This window comes from Lathyrus oleraceus, chromosome 4, assembly GCF_024323335.1.
Source record: "Lathyrus oleraceus cultivar Zhongwan6 chromosome 4, CAAS_Psat_ZW6_1.0, whole genome shotgun sequence".
Lineage (NCBI taxonomy): Eukaryota > Viridiplantae > Streptophyta > Magnoliopsida > Fabales > Fabaceae > Lathyrus > Lathyrus oleraceus.
The window spans coordinates 488,307,798-488,331,008 of record NC_066582.1 but is presented as its reverse complement, the minus strand read 5'-3'; the positions used below and the strand labels follow the sequence as shown (position 1 = coordinate 488,331,008).

The 23,211-nt window shown below is 34.4% G+C and overlaps 1 protein-coding gene across 1 annotated transcript; it reads right to left on the bottom strand.

The window, feature by feature from the left end:
* Positions 1-451: 451 nt before the first annotated feature.
* Positions 452-21,170, bottom strand: LOC127076513 (xyloglucan endotransglucosylase/hydrolase protein 2). Its single transcript, XM_051018180.1, has 7 exons — positions 20,944-21,170; positions 20,633-20,841; positions 20,133-20,242; positions 2,038-2,178; positions 1,510-1,610; positions 1,133-1,326; positions 452-977 (listed from the first exon to the last, which is right to left on the bottom strand). Exons 3-7 carry the CDS (start codon positions 20,230-20,232, stop codon positions 593-595), a joined length of 921 nt encoding a protein of 306 aa, XP_050874137.1. The 5' UTR covers positions 20,233-20,242; positions 20,633-20,841; positions 20,944-21,170; the 3' UTR covers positions 452-592.
* Positions 21,171-23,211: the final 2,041 nt, after the last annotated feature.

Genomic DNA, 23,211 nt, shown 5'->3' with positions numbered 1-23,211 from the left:
ACACGTACCACATATTTAGAGTACCTGGAAAATATTTCCAAATAGTTGAGCAGGGCTATTTTTTGTTGGCCACATTGATTAGGCCAAACAAATTAGTGTTTGCTTATAATTACCAAACATTTTAACTTTTTAAACACAAATCAATAATCAAACTATTTTAGACATTTTAATCTTCATGTTTTTATCTTTTCTTTTATGTATTTTTTAATTAAACAAACATAAAAAATATCACACTTAATACTCTTTAAAATAGTTAAGCCAGGAATATCATACTTAATACTCTTTAAAATAGTTAAACCAAAAATATAATACTTAATACTCTTTAAAATAGTTAAGAATTCACATTTAAGAGAAAAAATTCATTATAAACTCTGAAGAAAAATAAATTGTTACTCGGATTCAACAATAACATGTTTCTGAAAACAAAATAATATCTAGAACCCAAACAAAGTACAAAAGAGCAGATGATTATTTACAAGTTCAACAATAACTATTTACCTCTATATATCTAGAACATTTCCAACATGTGGCATTGAGATTCACGACCATATCCTTATATAGTTCATGTTTACAATGATGTATGAATATTCTTTCAATGTAAGCACTCTATAGGAGATGTAGGATACCTTTCTCTATCTTTACAATAATCATATGTTACATATTTTATCTTTACATTTTCATATTGTTTCTGTGATGTAGAATCCAATTGCCAAAAACTTTTGTTGTTCCACCAAAAATGATCAGAAACACAATTTGGATCAATTAGGGTTTGACTTTCACATCCACTAACATCAAATCCTTGAAAATTTGCTTTGAAAGGTGCATATGTCCAATTTATTTTTGTTTGACCTCCATCTGTTGCCCAATTTTCACCATTCCACAAACTTGCTTGTATTTGCATAGCTTTTGTTGGGTACCCAACTCCAATATTGTTATTGTTCTTGTATATCCTTATAGGGATATTGTCCACATAAAATCTGTAAATCCAAAATTTGAAATTATATACATTTATATATAATAAGATCATATTTTATTAAAATTTATTTACTAGTATATTTTAATTTAACTAAAAATATATTTGACCATTATATTATAAAGTATATAAACAAAATCATACGTATACATATCTTACACAATTTGATGTTGATTCCAAAGAATTTTGTACTCATAGAAATTAGATGTGGGATCAAACCAAAGTTGAATTCTTTGTTCTCTACCCCCTTCACCATTTGTCCATACATTGGTCTGTAATGAATATGATTTCCCTTCACTATTGCCCAAAAATTCAAAGTCTAATTCGTCGTGATTATTTCCTTCTGACATTAGCTACACACAAAATAAATTACAAATATTATATAATATATATATATATATATTATATATATATATATATATATATATTATATATATATATATATATATATATAATATATATATATAGATGGTAAAATTAAAATTTAATATTAAATATTGTATTATATAAAAAGTAAGAGAGAAAAATTAACTCACATAATAAGCTGTGACAACACCTGCAGAGTTTCTACCTGGTACTTTGATCTTCATATGAAAAAATCCAGAACCATAATTTATTTTAGATGCAAAGCCTGATCCTATTTTTTTAGGTAAAATTAAATCAAACAAACAAAAAAATATTAGTATTATGTTTATGGTACTAATCTACCAAATTACCAATTATATTCAAATTTTTGGTATTGTGCATATGTATACTATTTATTCGATCTACTTATAATATATATCTCTAAGTAGAAAATGAAGATAGGAAAGCAAGATGATATATAAAAAAAGGTAACTATAATTTTGTTGATGGAATTGTGGAGAATTCTTCATGACATACAAATTGTATGGCAAAGGGGTTACATGTACTCTTCAGTTTTTCTTTTACAAATTATATATATATTATATATATATATATATATATATATATATATATATATATATATATATATATATATATATATATATATATATATAATATTATATATATAATAAGGAAAAATGAAAATAGATAATTATAACCTGAAGAGTTATCCATTGTGAGTTGAATTTCTTTTCCTTGGTTTATAACATGATTGGCACCCCATGTAACCTTGTAATTTTGATCAAATAATGTTATTTCTTCACTTCTTTTAATTCCTCTAGAAAGAACAACATGAGGAGCTAGGACCACAAGAAAAATAAAAATTAGAGAATTCATATTAAGAAAAAAATGTTAGGCAAAGTTTGGTTGGTCTCTTACACTTTTATAAATTGATATATTGAGGTTTCAATTTATAGATGAATGACAATTGATTCAAAGATGAGCGTCATAGGGCGTGCTATGAGTCCCATAACATCATTGCCAATACGCTACTGACTTGTCAATAATGGGCACAATAATATATAAGTAATGTATATCCTCTAATTCCATAACAACAAACCCACCACATCATGATATATGGCTTACTTTGGAAGCTACGTTTACACTTCAAATACTAGTAATGTATATCCTATCATTATATTATATATGGCATATCTCAAACTTAATATGCTTATATCTTTTAAAAAAATTAATATATTTACATCTTGAATAATTTTAACTAAAAAGTAAATCAAGGTCAATTCAATTGTTCGATTTGAAGTTTGTACTGTGTAACTATAGTTATATCTAGACTCTCTTTACGATATGGAGCACAAACAAGTTTTTTAGGTTTTAATTATGTAAAAACTGATCGATCACCTTTCAACTTTAAGGTTGAGGTATTTATAAATTAGACCTTTAATCCAAATTGTCTCTAAAGAACTGGCCCCAGACCTAATCACCTGGCTAGATCGTGGGGTGAGAAGGAATCAGTTATCCTCCTTAATAAGGAATGCAATTATTGTCTTGGACGACCGAGTCTTGTAGTTATCTTTCCTACATGTGTCTTGACATATCTTTAGGTGCTTGAGACTGAAGTGCATTGGGATGGATGGAGTTATCATGCCCATATGCATTGGGTCGGATTAGGCAATCTCACGTGCTCACCGTGTGAGGTCGCCCCTTCGTGCCTAATCTTTTTTCGTATTATTCCTAGATTGAGTGTGCTATGGGCTAGTCCGTTTGAGGCCAAAACAAGGTTATTTCAGTTCGTAATCCCTCAAGCACGAGGCCTAAAATGGGAGTATGATTAAGCTAAGACATTCCGGTTCATAGCCTCTCAAGCACATAATCTAGAAGGGTGATGTAATTTAAGTGAGGTCGTCATAATATCTTACCAACGAGGCCATGGAAATGTGAGTTTCTTAGACGAGGTCTGGAAGGGCGACTCCCTTAAGCGAGGTCTGGAACGGTAAGTCCCTCGGGTAAGGCATGAAAGGGTGAGTGGGAGTTCGATCCTTTGGGGAACCTGATGCATTTAATATTTTATGGTGATGGAATTTCCTCGGGAAGGTCCAAGCGACATACACCATTAATTTGTTTGAATTATTATAACAGGGGTCGTCGATGTCTTGTCCATATAGCATTAGGTGAAACCATATTGTCTGGTTAATAAAGACTTACTCGACATAAGGGTTGTCACACTCTATAAATAGTTGAGTAATGGGTTTCCCTCTTCCATTGTCTTTTTCTGAGTTTGTTTTTGCACTTCCTTAGAAAATTTCTTGTTCAAATTCATAATTTATCCGAACCCATTTTAGGTATTGATACATTTCTCTTCTTCACCATTTTATTTTTTTACTGTCATGATTAATAGGGAGTTAGACGAAAGTGACTATGTAATATAACCTAATACTCAGAAGAGGGTTTCTGATATGTGGAGCATTATGTAGAGAATGTGGAACGGTCAGATGGAAGTTTTGTTTGGAACTTGTAGAGTTAGGAACATGTGGAAGTTATGATCACAATACTAGTAGTTCTAATTCCAACGAATATAGTGGAAGCAATAATGACATTTTTTTAACCTTATTTTTACCCAAGACAAGCATGATCATCAATGGTGAATAGTAGTACAAGTCATGGGGGCATTGGAGACTTTGAAACTCTCCATACTAGTGTGGATACAATGGTTTCACTTCACAAGGCTTAAATATATATGTTATCGATGATGAGGGATGTGTAATTTTAGAGCCATGTATTATAAATGAAAGGGTCAATATGGTGGTGCCTTCTGGGTCAGAGGACGAGTTCTTTTAAATGTACCTCCTTGTTATTTACGACTTGAGGTTGATAATTCCATTCATTGTGTTTGAGTCTAAGGTCCTACAGATCATCAATGCTACCCCTTCCCAAATACAACCGAATCATTGGGCTTATATCAAGGGCTTTGAAATTATATGTTGGCATTTAGAGATTACACCTACAATATGTGTCTTTTTTTTGTTCTATGCCACTAAAGGCGTAGGCAAAGGTAGTAGGGCATTTATAGGTGCTCTTTCTTAAGAGGGTTCTCCTTACCCCATATTCATCTAATTACAAAAATTGAAAATACATATTTATGAGTGTGTGTGGGAATATGTGAACATTCCATGGTTATATTTGAAGATACCGGTGTGCACTAGTTCCCTTTGTACCCGACAAGCATGTAAACCAATCCTGTTGTGAATTCCTAAGGGAGACAAAAAGAAAAGCCATCGAGATTTTGGAGGCATTCTAAATTATGAGCTCAATGGAGGTGGTATAGTATGATCGAGATGATTATGGTGATAAGAATACTGTAGACTATTAGAGTAAATGGCTTGTTTAGTTGAACTCTAAGTCTCGTATGATTAATTTATTTAATTTTTTGTTATCTTTTTGCAAAGATGATTGCTCATATGACCGTTGTCGAGAAGAGGGATCTTTATTCCTGGAGGAAAGATGAGTAAGGTGTGGCATGGTCTATTGATCCTAAAACCAATCCTTCGGGTTTGGTAACCTAGGGAAAAAGGAAGATGGTAGAAAATGTGACTATAATATCTGTTGCACCTCTAAACATTGTCAAATCGGTGGTGAATGAAGTGGTGCCCTCTCTAGTATGGGATAAGAAGCACAAGAGTTCAAAATACAAAGACACATTAGATATAGGTGTTGAAACCTACATTGATCTTGAGTGGATTTCGTCCCGTGGAACTACTTCATCAGCTCCTTTGAGGAGTAAGGCGAAACCCTCTCTCTAGAATTTGAATTTTGATGTTAGTGATTTTGTGCAGGAGCACATCAATTTTATATTCCACTATCCTAATGGCCAAAAAAATAAAGCTATATAGGATCCAAGAAGTTGTACAACTTGGTGAAGTTTGATCTTATGAGGGGCATCTTTTTTTAGCACGTATTGTTTGACTCCTACAACCAATCAGATAGGTTCGCAGTGTGCTTCAAAACTGAGTTAACCCCTCTGAAAGAGAATCTAAACTTTTATAATAAGAGTCGCAATAAGGTATATAAATCTTCTATCAAGATGGTGGATGGGAAAAATGAGAAATAAGATACATGCAAGAAGTTGGGCAAAGAGCTCGACCAAGAAAAGGTCGCGGTTCAAGCTTTGAAGGAGCCTTCCAACCAGGGTTTCCTCATAGAGAGGAAATGATACCCCTTATGGTTCAAGAAGAGTTTCCTCATAGGGTAACAATAATACCACTTGAGGTTTAAGTGAGATTACCTCATAGGGCGACAATAACACCCCTTAGAGTTAAAGCATAGTTCTCTCATGCGGAAATGGTACCTCATTAGAGACCATGCAAAGGTTACTCATATGGTACAAATGATAACCCTTAGGACCCAAGCAAATTTGATTCATATGGATATAATGATACCTATGGGGTTAAATAAAATTTTCCTCATGGGGAGGAATTATACCCCTTAGGTTTCAGTAGAGCTTCATCATAGGGAGCAAATGATACCTCATTAAGGATCAAGAAAAGTTGACCATACTTCTATTTACTAATTAAAATAGTTTTGAATCACATCTAATGAAAAAAGAACATCATTGCCTTATTTTATTTGACAAATTAATAAACTATAATAGTGACTCATATTTATCGAGTTCTAGGTTTTAATGAGAGACTTCCATCCAACTCTTCTAGTTTGTACGTGACATGTGATAGTATTTCGTTTATTATGTACGTCCCTTCCTAATTGAGGAGCAACTTTCCAATCTAGACAGGTTCCATGACCTTATTGAGCACAAGGTCTCACTCTTTCATATCACGTGGGACTACTATGGAATTATACCTCCTAGCAGCTATTTGTTTGGATGCTAATTCATGGATGTGGATGATCACTCGAGCATGACCAAGTAGGTTGGACACACATCTAAATCCTAATTCATTTTATTTACATGAAAAAATTCAATTGGTTTTAACAATATGATGTAAATATGTGACTTTCTAGAAGATGTGTTTAATTGAAATAACACATGGCATGGATGGGAAGATGTAAAGTATGATTAAATTAAATAACAATAACAAGCAGAAAAGAGTGTACCTCATGCAACTTTTCGGCCCACACTACCTTGAATTCATGCATCTTATTTTTTATTCTATTGAGAACGACCTTACTAGTTGATCCGACTTGTCTATTGGTATGAGGATGCACCACTAAGAAAAAAATTGTTCAGATTCCCGAATGGTCGTATAACTCTACCACGAGTGAGCTGGAGAATGAGGTTCCATTATCTAAGACGACGTGCTTGTGAAAATTGAACCTGGTGATTATTCTCTTTAAGTAGAAGCGCCATATTCTCTCTATCATGATTTTGGACACAACCTCTACCTAAATCCATCTGGTAAAGTAGTCAGCGCCCATGAGAAAGAACTTTAGTTGCCCTAGCACCAGGGAAAAAGGATCCAAGATGACCATGACCTATCGATAAAGTGGCCAAAAAAAAGTCATAGGGTGAAGGATTTCTGTCGAAGTGTGATGTAGATTTTCCTCTGGAATTTGTCACATTTTTTGATGAATTTCATGTGATCATTCATCATGGTTTTCTAGTAAAAGTCGAACATCAACAATTTATGGGCCAAGGGCCTTCCTCCAATGTGGTTTATGCATACTCCTTCATGAACTTCCATGTGTACCAAAGGGGTATTGTTTTCTCACAGACATCTCAACATCGGGGATATATTTCCTATCTTGTACAACTTACATGCCACCATAGTGAATTTATCTCTTGCCTCTTAATTTTATTTGCCTCACCCTTATTTGAGGGCAGTTCATATCATTTAAGTATCACACTATTGGTTTCGTCCATCATGTAGAGTTAATGGTATCAATTGTGTTGATACATTTGTTCTCGGTGTTGGGGATGGCTAAGGTCTCTTATATAAGTGTACTATTATGGTTGGGATTCTTGGAGATGACGAACTTAAATAGGAGATCAACCCACACATTTTCTTCCATGAGAGCATATACCACTTTGAAGAACTTGAAATGTTTGGACAAGTTTTGAACTCTTTGGAGGTATTTGACAAGTTATGCCTCATTTGTATGATAATCTTCGACAACCTGGCTAGTTATCGAATTAGAGTCACTCTAAACTCTAAGATTATACATCCCATTTCTCTAGCCAGAGTCATTCCGACGATTAAGGCTCCGTATTCTTCCTGATTATTAATAGATTTGATCTTCAACCTCAGGGAATGCTCTATGAGAATATTTTTCGGGACCTTTAGAACCACCCCCGATCTGATTCCTTTTAGGTTTTACGTGTTTTATGTTGACATGTTACACACATAAGAAGTTTCCTCTCCGACTTGGGATTAGAAATATACTATAAAATCTAACCCCATATGAGACTTTATGATGCCTCTAGGGAGGAAGTGAATATCACATTCTGCTAAATCTATAGACCATAATACCATTCTTTTTGCCAAGTCTAGTTCCTTAAAGATCTGAAGAATGGGATAATTCATTATTACCATCACCATGTGCTCCTAGAAGTTAGGCCCCAACTTCCTAGTTGTTATCATTACTACCAACACCAATCTTTCTATCTTATGATATCTTAACTTTTCCCCTTTGAAAACCTTGTTGACAAAGTAAATCGGCTACTCGCTGCACTCCTTTCTTGGACGAGTACACAACTCATTGCTCTGTCATTTACTGATAAGTTCAAGAATAAAGATGCACTCTCTATTGGTCGTGTCAAGATCAGGGGAGTCACCAAGAAAGTCTCCAGCTTTAAGAAGGCATTTTCATACTCCTCGGTTCACTTAAAATTTTCTCTTTTCTTTAAGGTATCGAAGAAATGAAAGACTTTTTCCCCAACACAAAAAGGAATTAGGAGATTGCATACATGCCTCCTGTCAATTATTGAACCTTGTTCAATATGATTAAGCAATCATGACACACCTCCTACAAAAACCAATTCTTACAGTCACACTTTTAATACACTCTAATACTTATGAACATTAGCAGTTTTAAAATATATAGAGATATTGATTGATTGAATTCTAATGATTTTTTAAGAATGGAAAATGAGATATATTATAATAAGCGAAAAAGTTCATACACGAGGTACAAATTATATAGATAATAAATAGAAAAATTGAAAAAAAAAAGTTTAAAAAATACAAAGACCACCGAACAACACCACCAAATCCAACCAAAAATGGCCAAACAGAGGAATGAACCACCCATAACCATAACCACACCCACCAAACCACCATCAAAAGCCTTTGAACCAAATTGCCAAAAATGCCGAAAGAATCATAAAACATGGAAACCTATTGAAAACATCAAGCTGAAGGAAGGTTACGAATACAACCAACCATCTAATAGAGGCTAGCATACCATCATGTGCACCCTTATTCTCTTAAGCACGAGAGAGGGTTATGCTCCTAGGCTAATAGAGGGGGAAATTTTGGAATATGAGTCTTAATTTACTTCTAAGAAAGATAAATAATCAAACTAACTACATGATCAATAATTGAGCTTTTCTTAAAAAAGATAACATCATGACGAGCACTTTAGATGGTCCAAATGATTGCATTGTAAATCATAAGTTGTTTTATCCTTAAAAGCTTATAACTAACAATCTCTTCAATACCCTTAAACATACTCCCAACCGAGTGAGGGTAGACCCCACTTTGCCCACCCACCTAAAAAGTTATACTAAATAGCATAAACATACCTACACGAGATAGACAAATGATCAGATGACTCGACTAAGACCAAACAAAGGATACCATCCACCCTTGAAGTGTTCAATAAGATCCTACATAGGCGAAGGCTCTTCCTTGATGAAATATTGTCCTTCCACAGTAACTAGGAAAAGGCTATCACTTTGAAGGGAGGCCACCTTCCACTAACCATTGGCAAAAATATGAATCAACCTACTTGACCTAAGCTCAGGCTGGTTGGGACCAAAGAGAGAGTTTTATAAGCATACCTCACAGAAAAACTCACCTTCTTATTTTCCTACCAAACCCAAGCATCCTCGAGACCTAGACTGATTAGCCCCATAAAGAGAGATTTAGATGAGAAAGTATATCTTCCTCCCAAACTAGTAGCCTATGTCGTCATTTAAAGTCTCAAACTCACACCTCATCTAACCAAGATCCCATCTTCCCAATCAACTGAGCCTTCTACTTCGAAACCAAAAACAACCTTCTAAAGATATACTTGGAGAAGTACGCTCCTTCTTAACATCCTCCTAAAAATGGGTCTTAAGCCCGTTTTCCACTACCTAAAAAATACCAGCAGTAAACTAATGTAACTCCTAATCAACCTTAATCCCTAGCAAAGACACATATCTCCACCAAGGAGAGGCATCATAAACCTCAACTCACCCTAATGATTTTGATTAAATATAACTCCATGACATTAGTTTTATTTGTTCCTGTTGTGAAATCGATGCCCAGAAAATAGAGTATGGTCGATTTCTTGATTAACAATAAAAAATATAAAGTAAAAGAGAAGAGAGAAGAGAAGAGAAAGAACAATCAAAGTGGTTTAAAAACTAGATTCTTGACTCAATTACACATTAGGGAACAATGTTTACAGTTGAATCTCAACCACACCACTTTCTCTCTCTAATTAGAATTATAAGGGATTGATAGAGAAGTGAGAACTAGTATGTTATTTATAAGAAAACTAAATCCTAGTTTTCAACTAACATACTAAAAAATTGACCCAACAGACTGACCCAATCCAACATGCTAACTTAAACAACAACCTAACATATTTCTGCACGTAATAACAGACTTCGACTATGGTATACATATCTTCGACTTCTTATCGAACCATGAAGCTAGCCTTATCGAGGATAAAGTTCGATCCAAATACCACAAATCTCCACCTTGGAACAAACTCTATAATAACAAGAGAACAAACTAGCTTTCATCATGCAACTTTATCAACTACATGCAGTGGAAGAACTTAATACTCGACAATGTCTTGGTGATCATATCAGTAATACTGTCATTAGTCGACACCTTTAGCACCTGGACTTCTCCATGATCGATTATATCTCTGATGAAATGCAAACTTACATCATTGTGCTTGGTTTGCTCATGATAGGCTGAATTCTTCGACAAATGTGTGACACTTTGATTATCATGTTTAACAGTGGTAACTTGACCTTGAAGTCTCAACTCCTTAACAAAACCTTCAAGCCACAATACTTCTATCACAACTTTAATGAGGGTAATATACTCTGCTTCAGGGGGTGATAAGGCAACAACCTTCTAAAGTGTTGCTTTCCAATTAATTGTTATGCCAAACATAGTTAACACATATCCATAAATAGATTTTTTGGAATCCATACAACTTGCATAATCCGAGTCGACAAATCCTTCAATTTCGTCTTTGCTATCACCACCACAGGATCCACCATAAATCAAGACTTTGCTTAGAGATCCATTTATGTACCTTAGAATCCACTTCAATGCTTGCTAGTGTGCCTTTCCAGGATTGGACATGTACCTGCTCACAAAGCTCACTACATATGATATGTCTGGCCTTATACAGACCATAACATACATCAAAGAACCTATTATACTAGAATATGGAATGCCATTCATATAGGCTCTTTCGAATTCAATACTTGGACTTTAAGGTGTACTCAACTTAAACTGAGGATTAATCGATGTTACCACAGGCTTTGAATTCAACATTCCAAACTTGTCGAGAATCTTCAGTAGATATGTCTCTTGAGATGAGCATAATCTAGACTATTTTCTATCTCTCTGGATGTCAATCCCAAGAATCCTTGAGGCAACTCCCAAATCCTTCAGGTTGAACATCTTTATCGAGTTCATCCTTCATCTTCATAACATCCTCGACACTGTTGCTTTCTTTGAGGATATCATCCACATGAAGCAACGAAATAACAAGTGAATTTCCAAGTCGGAATATGAAGTAAGCACAGTGGTCGAACAGGCTTCTAGTGAAACCTATGTGTTCCATGAACTTGTCGAATCTCTTATTCCATTGTCGAGGAGATTGTTTCAGGCCATACAAAGACCTATTCAGCTTGCAAACATAATCATCCTTGCTTTTTTATGCATACCATTCATGTTTCCTTATCAGGATTGTTTCATCTAGATCACATACAAGAAGGTTGTCTTCACATCCATTTGTTCAAGTTCTAGTTCGAACTTCACCATCATAGCAAACAACATTCGAATGGATATATACTTTACAACATGTGATAACACATCATTGAAGTTGACACTTTCTTTCTGAGTGAACCCCCAGCAACCAATCTTGCCTTAAATCTCTTCGACATTACTCCTTTGATTCCTTCATTAACCATGAAAATCCACTTGCAACTGACTAATATGGCTCCTGTAGGTTTCTCGATCAGCTCCTAAGTGTGATTATCATTAAGAGATTTCATATCATCATCCATGGCTTTTATCCATTCAGTCTTGTTTAGACTCTTTACAACTTCCTTGTAATCCATAGGTTATTCATCAAGGTCCTCACATGTAGGAATTAAGGCAAAATCTATGTGATATGTATAATCAAGTCTTTGAGGTGGCTTGATTATTGTTCTCGAACCCGTCTCTTGCCAGCAGGTAGTCATTTTCATAGTCCTCATCTTCATTAGCAACTTGTATATCTTCTTTGACTTCGTATGGGTTATGCAATTCAGCATCACTATGCTCCACCTCAACATGAATCTCTTCCTACCAGCTCATCTACAAAGATCACCGTACTTCGACCAACGGCGTCAGCTTTCTTGAAAGCCATTCCAGCTTTATTGAAAACTATATCTCGACTTATGATACACCTCTTATGACCTGTCTCTAGGCAACATAACTTATAAGCTTTGACTCCTTCAGGATATCCAAGGAACATACATCACAGAGCTCTAGGTTTGACCTTGTCTTGCCTAATGTGGGTATATAATATACATCCAAATACTCTAAGTCTGTCGAGATTAGGTAGATGTCTTGACCAGACTTCTTTAGGTGTCTTCATCCCCAAGAAAGTCGAAGGGCACCTATTTATCAAGTATACTGTAGTCGCAACAACCTCGACCTATAACACCTTCTTCAATCCAACACTAATTAGCATGCACCTCACTCTTTCCAGAATGGTTCGATTAGACCTTTCAGTCAAACCTTTTTCTTGGAAGTATCTGCAGTAGTTATATGCCTTGCAATACCAGACGCAACATAATAGTTGTCAAAAGCCTCATTACAAAATTCAAGACCATTGTCGGGCGTCAACATCTTGACCTTCCTGCCAGTTTGGTTTTCGACCAGAGTCTTTCAACTTTTGAAATTTTCAAAAGTTTCATCCTTAGATTTCTAAATGAATACCCATAACTTGTGTGAGTAATCATCAACTATGGATAAAAAATATCTTGCACCTGAGTGTGAAGGATTTCTTGCAAGCCCCCAAAGATCAGCATGGATATAATCATGGGATCCATGTGTTCTTTGTTTACCTTTGTTAAACTTCACCCTACGGGATTTACCAAATACGCAAGTTTCACAAAACTCCATTTTTTCGACCTTGTCACCACATAGCAGATTTTGTTTCGACAATTTGACCAAGCCTCTTTCACTGACATGGCCAAGTCTCTTGTGTCACAACTCAGTCATTGACATAGTTTTTATGGATGACATATCTTCTGAACTACTTATAACCTCAGCCTTAAAGGTATACAAGCCTTGCCTCTTGATGCCTCTCAAGACTTCCTTCGACCCCTTCACTACCCTTAGGATACTTTGATCTCCTTTGAACACATATCCTTTCTTGTCGAGTTCACCAAGAGAAATCAAATTCCTATTAAGTTCAGGTACATACTTGACATCAGTCAATAGCCTTAATGACTCATCATGGAGCTTGAATCTTACAGATTAAATACCTGCGATTTTGAAGGCTTTGTTGTTTCCAAGAAACACTGATCCATCATCTTGATCACATAGTTCCTCAAACACATCTTTGTTTGGAGTCATGTGTCATGTGCAACCTGAGTCCATAATCCACTCCTTGCTAGAGTCGGTGCTTGAAACCACCAATACATTAGATGATTCAGAATCATCTTGCACAATGGCTGCATTATCATTATCCTTTCCACCATGATTATTCAGTCAATCAGGGTGACCCTTCTAGTGTGACCCTTCTTCTTACAGTCATAATACCTAATAGCAAGAGTATTACCACCATAAGAATTATGTAGAACTTTACCCTTCTTTTTTTCAAACCTACCACCTTTCTTTGTGAATTTTCCTTTTACGGACAATCCATCACAATTAGATGATCGATTGTGCTCCTTTCTTTTGTTCAAATCCTTTGAGTACAAGGCTAATCGAACTTCTTCAAAGGTCAGGAACTCTCTTCCATACAAGAGGGTTTCTTTGAAGTGAGCATGGGATCTTAGTAAAGCACACAATAACAACAATGACTGATCTTCATCACTTATGGGAACCTCAATATTCTCGAGATCAAGAATCAGCCTATTGAACATATCAAGTTGCTCAGCTAAGACTTTGTCTTCACTCATCTTGAATGAATACAAGGCTTGCTTTAGGTAGAGACGATTGAACAACGATTTCATCATGTACAAACCTTCAAGTCTCGTCCATACACCAGGTGCAGTTTTCTCCTTCGAAACATGTCGTAGAACATTATTACCAAGGCTCAATACAATGTCGATGTGGGCTTTCTCAATCACGTCATCATCTCCTTCTTCATTATGGCAACATCCATCTTCTCCAATCCTTTCAACGCTTGTAACAAATCCTACTGAACCAGTAGGGCTTGCATCTTCAAGCGCCACAAACCGAAATCATTCACACTGATGAATTTCACAATCTCATACTTTGTTGACGACATCTTCTTCTCCACGCTCACAACACCAATTTTTTATGAAATAGATGCTCAGAAAATAGAGTACGATCGAATTTTTATTAACAAGAAAAATCACAAAATAAAAGAGAAGAGAGAATAGAAGAAAAAGAATAATCAAAGTGACTAAAAACTGGATTCTTAATTCAATTACACACTAGAGAACAATATTTACAATTGAACCTAAAGCACACCACTTTCTCCCTTTGATTAGAATTATAAGGGATTGATGGAAAAGTGAGAATTAGTATGTTATTTATAATAATATGTTATTTATAAGAAAATTAAACCCTAACTTTCAATTAACATATTAAACAGTTGGTCAAACAGACATACCCAATTCAACATGTTAACTTAAACAACAAACTAACATATTTTTGCATGCAAGAACAGATTTCAACTACGACACATATCTTCAATTATTTTTTGAACCATGACGCTAACCTTGTTGAAGCTAGATTTCAATTCAAATATCACCGTTCCACCGATAAAGAATCTGATCCAATGATTTTATTATCCTCAAGTTAATATTAACAAATCATAATTTGTTTTTTTTTTTAATTCAGGGACCATTCCACCTTTCATCAATCCCCAAAAAGAATATTTTCAAAAACAAATTCTCCATTCATTAGAGAATATTAGTTTTATTTCCTTCCAATCTGCTAGACTGTTCCAACTACTAGAAAAAGACAGACATTCAAAAGATAGACACTGCGTCATTTCTTCCATTCTACAGCTTTTCAATTCAACCTAGATGTAGGTTAACTTGTTAGCCAAAATGCATTCCCATCTCTAACTCTCCATCACTATTGTGCCATCCTCAAATTTAAGATGCAATATCTATAACCTTCAAGATATGTAGCATATCAAATTTGAAACTTATAAAATTTATACATATTAAAGTTGGTCTTTAAAATATATAGCATATTTTATTTTAATTTCTTAAATTAAATACTAAAACGAATATTGTAGAGATCACTTAATATGAAAATATTTCACACACAAAAAAACATCAATGACTAAAAACCAAAATAATATATTGATTGAGTTAAATAGATGTAAGTTGATGATTTAAAGTTTAATTTTTATTAATAATTTTGATTTATATTTATGTATTAATATAAATAATTTATTAATATTTATAAAATTAATAATTTTAAAATATTAAAATATTTTTTAACTAACTAAATAAATAAAGAATTAATAATTTAACTTAGTTGGAAGCCTCGCCTTAAAAACCAAATGGCTCATGACACATTAAGATATAATGTCGTTTTAAAATAATATATTGTTTTACTTCATATTCTTTTTTTATGTAAGAAATGCTTAAAAGTATTATATTAAAAAAACATTTATGGTGTATTCAAATTTAAAATTGATAAATAAATAGAAAAGAAAAATTCTACATGCAAAACAATGTAGTACTACTATGTATACATATATGTTCATTAAAAAAAACATTAATGGTGTATTCAAATTTAAAATTGATAAATAAATAGAAAAGAAAAATTCTACATGCAAAACAATGTAGTAGTACTATGTAAACATATATGTACACGTTTCCAACTCTTCATTTTTTTCCAGACAACGTTTGGTGTTCTATCATATGTGAACAAATTCTGATACATTGAGTTTTTATTGTGTTAGCAAGAAGTTTCATACTTTTGTTTGTTTATAATAGTTGAATTTTTTTGTTAAAAGTGATTTTTATAATTTAATTGTTGTAATCGATTAATTCAGGGTGTAATCGGTTACAATAAATTAGAAGTACTTTTTAGTAGTTGAAGAGTGAAAATCTTGAAGGTGTAACCGGTTAACCTCATATGTTAATCGGTTATCACCGAAGTTGTTTTAATTGCAATGTTAGCTGTAATCGGTTAATCAAATCGTGTAATCGGTCACAGACTCGAGTTTTTCAATTTTTTGTTATGTATTTATTTGTTTTGGATCCCAACAATTTGTAACACTTGTATATATGTGTTGGATGCATTCTCATCCAAGGTTAATACAATATTCTCTCTCTCTTTCTCTCTCTCCCTCTCTCTCTCTCAATTTTTCTCTTTCACTTTCCACATTCTAATTTTCTCACCATTATTCATCAATCTTGTTGTTCAAAGTTCCAACATTTTGCATCAAGAGACTGGTTCTGATGCACAAACATGTAGTGTGCAACATGAATTATGTCTTCAATGAAAGAATCCCTACAAACGTACTTATCATTGATGCGAAGAATTACGACAAATGATGCAAGCAAATGAAAGTGTTGTTTAGCTACCAAGATGTTCTTAAAGTGATTAAGAACTGGGTGAATCCCCTTTTCGCAGGTACAATATATGCACAATAAGCAACACATAAGAAAGAAAAGAAGAAAGATTTTAATGTGTTATTTTTTATCCATCAATGTGTTGATGATGAAAAACTTTGAGAAAGTTGGTGATTGCGAATCGTCAAAGCAAGCGTGGGAAATCTTAGAGAAAGCTTACGCAGGGGCTGATAAGGCGAAGGTGGTGAGATTACAAACTCACAAGCGTCAACTTGAGTTGATTAAAATGGAAGAAAATGAGACAATCAACGATTTCACAACAAAAAATCACTCGATTAGTGAATCAAGTGAAGGCATGCGGAGAAATTGTCATATAGTAGTATGTTGTCGCGAAAATATTGCATTCTTTAACACCAAGATTTGACAATGTAGTTGTGGCGTGTGAGGAATCGAAGGATCTTACGACGACGAGCAAAGAGGAGCTGCAAAGCTCTCTTGAGGCTCGTGAGAAAAGGATGGAGGAGAGAAATAATGATAAGGTAAAGGTGGAGATCATTTTGCAAGCTTACTTCAACGAGAAGGATAAGAGATCGAAAGGAAAATAGCCCATGAAGAGTAAAGGAAGTTTCATAATTTTGGTGGAAGAGAGTCCCAAAATTCAAAGAATTCGACTTCTCAAAGGGGTGAGAGCAGCTGTGACAAAAATGACGGTCAAGGCAACTTTAGAGGTGAAAATAAGAGGTTGGACAAAAGTAATGAACAATGTTGTAGGTGTCAGAGGTTCAGTGATTTTGAAAAAGAGTGCAATGCAAACAAAAATGAACCTCAAGGAGATGAAGCCAAGGTTTCAAGACTAGAGTTTGATGAAGATAATATACTCTTGGTCATGATCATGGAAGGAGAATGCAGCAGTAGCAGACCGCGGGACAACAACATCAACAATTCTTGGAATGCTGCAAAAATAGGTCGTAACCAGTTACTTAATATGGTTAACCGATCACATGCAGAAGAAAACACCGTCATGAGTATGAAAGGAGTTCAATGCATCTAGGAATGGTATTTGGAATCGTGTTGTTCTACTCATATGACCCGAGGGGGATTGGTTTGTTAAAATTAATCGTGACATGAAGAACAAAGTGAAGTTTGTGGATGACACCATTCTAGTGATCGATGGGATCAATGATGTTTTGATCATAAGAAGGGATTGTGGATATTCCTTGATCAAAGATGTTTTGTTCATTCTAAGAATCAAATTTAACCTTCTAAGTATTGGCAAATTACTTGTTAATGGTTACAAGATTCACATGGAAAATAAAGGCTGAGCGTTATGGATGCGAAAGGAGTTTCGGTCCTTAAAGCGCCTATGGCTGCCAATAGAACCTTCAAGGTTGAGCTGATGGTTTTGGAGCATAGATGTCTTGCTACAACAACAAGTAGAAAAGGGTGGATGTGGCACTATTGTCTTAGGCATCTCAATTCTAGAGATCTCGAAGATTTGCAAAAGAACGGAATGGTAACGAGTCTGCCATTGATCAACATACCGGCTGAAATTTGTGAAAAAAGTATGCAAGCAAAGAAACATAAGGGTAAATTCAACAAGGATGATGAACGTAGAACCACGAATCACCTTGAGGTGGTGTATTCAAATGTGTGGGAACCGTGCAAGTAGATTTCATTGGCGACAATAGATATTTTGTCACATTCATCGACGTTCATAGTAGAAAGATATGAACATACCTAATCAAGAAAAATGATGAGGTATTTAAGTGTTTAAGAAGTTCAAGTCCATGGTTGAGAGGAAAAGTGGTCACAAACTCAAAGTGCTCAAAACGGGTGGTGAAGGCGAATATGTCTCAAGATACTTTGAGAGGTTTTGTGATCAAGAAGGGATTATACACTAGGTAGTACCACCTTATACACTACAACAAAACGGTGTTGCTGAAAGGAAGAATTGATTGATCATGAACATGGTGAGAAACATGTTAAATGGGAAGAAATTTTTGAAAGAGTTATGGGGAGAAGCAATATCCACAACTGCCTATTTGTTGAATAGGTGTCCTACAAAGATGCTTGAGAAAGTAACATTGGAGGAAGCATGACCAAGATTCAAACCGAGTCAGAACCATTTGAGAGTTTTTGGTTACGTAGCATATCGACAAGTTCCAAGATAACTTAGGAAGAAGTTGGATAATAAGAGATAAATGATGATACTTGTAGGGTATCACTCTATCGGTGGTTATAAGTTGTTTGATGCAGCAAATAGGAGGTTTGTTATCAACCGAGACATCATTGTTGACGAAATCAAGGAGTTAAATCAACCTGTAACCAGGTACGTAAAAGTTGTAATCAGTTAGAACATTGATTCAGATTCTGCAGAAATGGAAATAGTAGAAACTCCTATTGCCGAAGATCTAATCGAAGAGAATGTTATAAGATCAATAAGGAAAAGAGGTTTTCCTCAAAGAATCCAATATTGTGAGCTATTCTGAGATAACAAAGTCAATGATGATGGTGATTTCGTCCATTTTGCACTTATGGCCGAATCTGAACCCGTTAAAGCGGAAGAGGATTTAAGTGATCCAAAATGGATTTGTGCTATGAAAGAAGAGATGAAATCCATTGAGAAGAACAATACTTCACTACTACGGAAAACACATATAATGACAGTTGTGAAACACATATAATGACGGTTGTGAAACACATATAATGACGGTTTCAAGTCCGTTGTTAGGTAGCGTGTGATTGTATGTATGTTGGTTTCCACAACGGACGTGTGACAGTTGTTATAAGCAAGGTAGCGCGCTACCTATCACAACAGTTATATTAAACAACTATTTTGATATGTATTAAGGTCATGGGTTTGTAACCCAATGGTAGCAACAATTTATTTGGAAATAATTAAAATTTCACCACAGTTACAGAATATAACCATTGTGAAAAGTACTCTGAGTTTATTATAAAATATGTAGATTGCTTGTTTTTCCTTACACCTCACTAAACATATACAACCATTAAAATTGATGTAGAAGATAATAATTTGAAAAACTAAATTATTCTTGAAACATAACTTAAACGAACCACCGTTTTTCAAATTACATTCATATCATAATTCATCTCTTGCTTCCTAACACATAGTATTTGATTCAATGCCCCAAATTCTTCAAAGCAACATTTCATTCCTAGTTTATTTTACAAAGCATCAATATATTGACTAATTCAGGATCATCATCATCGCTATCATAATCATTATTTTAATCAATAATGAAGATTATTATGATGGCAGCGATGACGATGATCTAATTTCTCAACAAATTTGATGTTTTGCAATATGAATTAATAGATAACGAATTATTGATTTTAAAAATATGGGTTAATAAACCAAGTTCTACGTGTTAAAGAGCGATATATATGAGTTACAAGATGAATGCAATTCGAAAAATATGTTTGATCTAAGTTGCATTTTAAATATAACATAATTTTTGAATTTTATTTTCTAAATCACTTTAAATGAATGCATGTTCAATGAGGGGTGAGTGAAACAAATAATCTACATACATTATGATAAACTCAATAACAACGTACATCAACAAAACGAAAATAACATACCTTTTATTGAAAAGATTTGTGGAATAATCTGAAGTTGATCTACTTTGTGTTGCCATGAAGAAAAAGTACAAGGCGGATGAAGCTTCCAAAATTGATTCATACTTCTTGTACTGTTTCTCCATAGAAAAACAAAGCATTTATGAATCATACCCATAATATGAGTTAACTTGTTTTAAAAACATAAACTAGCATTAATAATATAACATAACAAGCAACAACAAAAGCGACATGTTAACATAAATAAGCAGTACACTGTAACATAACAAACAACAACAACCACAACATAACTACCACTAACATTATAACATAACAAACAACAACAACTAGCAGTACATTGTTAACCCAAAAAGGAACTACATCATGCCACGACAAAAAATAACATGTTAAAAATAACTAACAACAACTACCCACAACAAATCAAAAACTTGTCCACAAAAACAACTAACAACAAGTCATGTAAAACATAATAGCTTCATAAGGTCATTCATAATAGCTTCTACCTTCTTCATATTTTCAGGATTAAGATTCTTGAAATGAATCTTCTTATAGCTCGTTCCACCAAAAGGTTCAACAACAATAATGTGTTCCCTAACAAATTCAACTTTCTTGGCTTTGTTCAACCATAACTCCACCATATCAATAAACACTTTTGTAACCTGAATCTTGTGGATAAGTTTGTTGCTCCCACTATTCAAGATGAGAGAAGGATCTGAAATAGGAAAATACAACAACAATAACATACAACAACATAAAACTACAACAACATACAAAAAAAAAACATAAACTCTCGAACAAGAAAGAAGAAGAATACCTTTATGTATGAAGCGAGAGATAATGACAAAGATGAGAGAAAATGTGTGCTAGTGTTTTGCTGTGATAGATATAGCGATACTGTCAAGAAGAGAGATCTAATTCGCTTATATTGTAAATAAGTAAACAATTTCACCATAGTTGTTTTAAAAAACCGTGATAAAATGTAATGACTTTCACAACGGTTGTCACTATCAACCTTGGTGATATGTATTTTGATTTTAATTTGTATATTATAATTATAAGGACAACATCAATTATACCGAAAAGTAGAAAATTGTTGGAGTTGGGATTCGAACTCTATCACTCCATTAATGTATAATCATAGTTTATTAGTTTGACCGTAGTGCAATGTAATTTCGTAAATATAAATAAAAAAAGCGCGTACACAATTAAGGTGTTACCACGGTTAACAAACAAACCGTTATAGTTTAGTGTGACAAAAGGTCTATTTTGTAGTAGTGCTTGGGAGTTAGTTGATTTACCAGATGGAAAGAAGCCAATTAGTGTGAAATGAGTGTTCAAAGTGAAGGCAAATCCCAAGGGTGAAATAATCAAGCATAAGGCTCTATTGGTCGCTAAGGGATTTTTGTAAAGAGAAGGCATAAACTTTGAAGAGGTATTTGCACCAACCGCTAGGATTTAAACCATTAGACTTGTGTTTGGTATTGCAAATAACCATAATTGGCCCATTTACCAAATGGACGTCAAATCTACGTTTTTGAATGGACCGCTACTAGAAGACGTATCTTAGGACAACTCATTGGTTTTGTTATGAGAAACCAAGAGTTGAAGTTCTACAAGTTGAAGAAAGTGTTATATGGTTTGAAGCAAACTCCAATAGCTTGGAACAAAAGAATTAATGGTTTCCTAAAGGAGGTTGGTTTCAAGAAATATATATCCGAGCATGGATTGTATGTGAAGACGGATACAAGTGAATGAGTGATTATCCTTTGTCTATGTGTAGACGACTTGTTGATAACGGGAAGCAACAGAAAGTGAATTTCAAAGTGCAAGAGTGAACTTATGAAAGAATTTGAGATGACCGACCTTGGCTTCATGACATACTTCATTGACATTGAGTTCCACAAGTCCAAAAAGGGAATGCTCATACACCAAAGAAGGTATGCGCTTGAGATATTAAAGAAGTTTGAAGTAGAGCATTGTAATGTTGCCATTACTCCAACTGAACCAAGGTCGCAGTTGTCTAAGAATGAGAACGAGCAAGATGTTGATCTAACTCAATATAGGAAATTGATTGGATCCTTGTGTTATTTATGCAATATGCGATCCGACTTGGCATTTAGTGTTGATATTGTGAATAGATTCATGGGAAGACCGAAAATGTCTCACTTGGCAGCAGTCAAAAGGATCCTAAGATATGTCAAAGGTTCTGTTGGCAGCGGAATTCTCTTTCCTGTAGTGGATACCGGCAGAAAATACAATTTGCTATGTTTTACTGATTCCAATTGGTGTGGAGATAAAGATGATTGAAAGTCTACAACTGGATACATCTTTATGTTTGGTGGAACACATATCTCATGGTGTTTGAAGAAGGAACCAGTAATTGCACTCTCATCTTGTGAGGCAGAGTATATTGTCGCTTCGTTATATGTGTGCCAAGACATGTGGCTTATGAATCTATTAGAGGAGCTGACAGTAGTGAGGGTGAGGTTGTTACACTCCTAGTTGACAATGTTTTTGCGATTAATCTTAAAAAGAACCCAATTTCACATGGGAGGATCAAGCATATTGAGATGAGGTTTCACTACTTGAGTGAGCTTGTTAGTGAAGGAATGTTACGATTGGGATATTGCAGAAGTGAAAACCAAGCGGCTGATTTGTTGACTAAGGGAGTCAAAATGATGTGTTTAAGAGGTTGATGGTGAATATGAGCATGGAAGACTTGGAGCACTTGAATTAAGGTGGTGTGTTAAAAGTGATTTTTGTAATTCAAGTGTTGTAATTGGTTAACACGGGGGTGTAAATAGTCACAGCAAAGCCATAAGCACTTATGAGTAGTAGAAAAGTGAAAATCTCAAAGGTGTAACCAGTTAACCTCAGACGTTAAATGATTACCACTGAAGTTGTTTTAATTGTAATATTAGTCGTAACTGGTTAATCAAATGATGTAATCGGTTACAGATCCGAGTTTTGTAAATTTTCTGTTATGTATTTGTTTGTTTTGGATTCCAATCAATTTGTAACACTTGTGTAAATATAATGGATGTATTCTCATCCAAGATGAATGCAATATTGATTATATAGT

Excerpts from the sequence above, each read along its gene's own strand:
- LOC127076513 (XM_051018180.1), bottom strand. The coding sequence starts at position 20,232 with ATGAATCAATTTTGGAAGCTTCATCCGCCTTGTACTTTTTCTTCATGG. Across the intron at positions 1,611-2,037 it reads CACAATGGATAACTCTTCAG|GATCAGGCTTTGCATCTAAA; the intron begins GTTATAATTATC and ends CTAAAAAAATAG. Across the intron at positions 1,327-1,509 it reads GTGTTGTCACAGCTTATTAT|CTAATGTCAGAAGGAAATAA; the intron begins GTGAGTTAATTT and ends TTTTGTGTGTAG.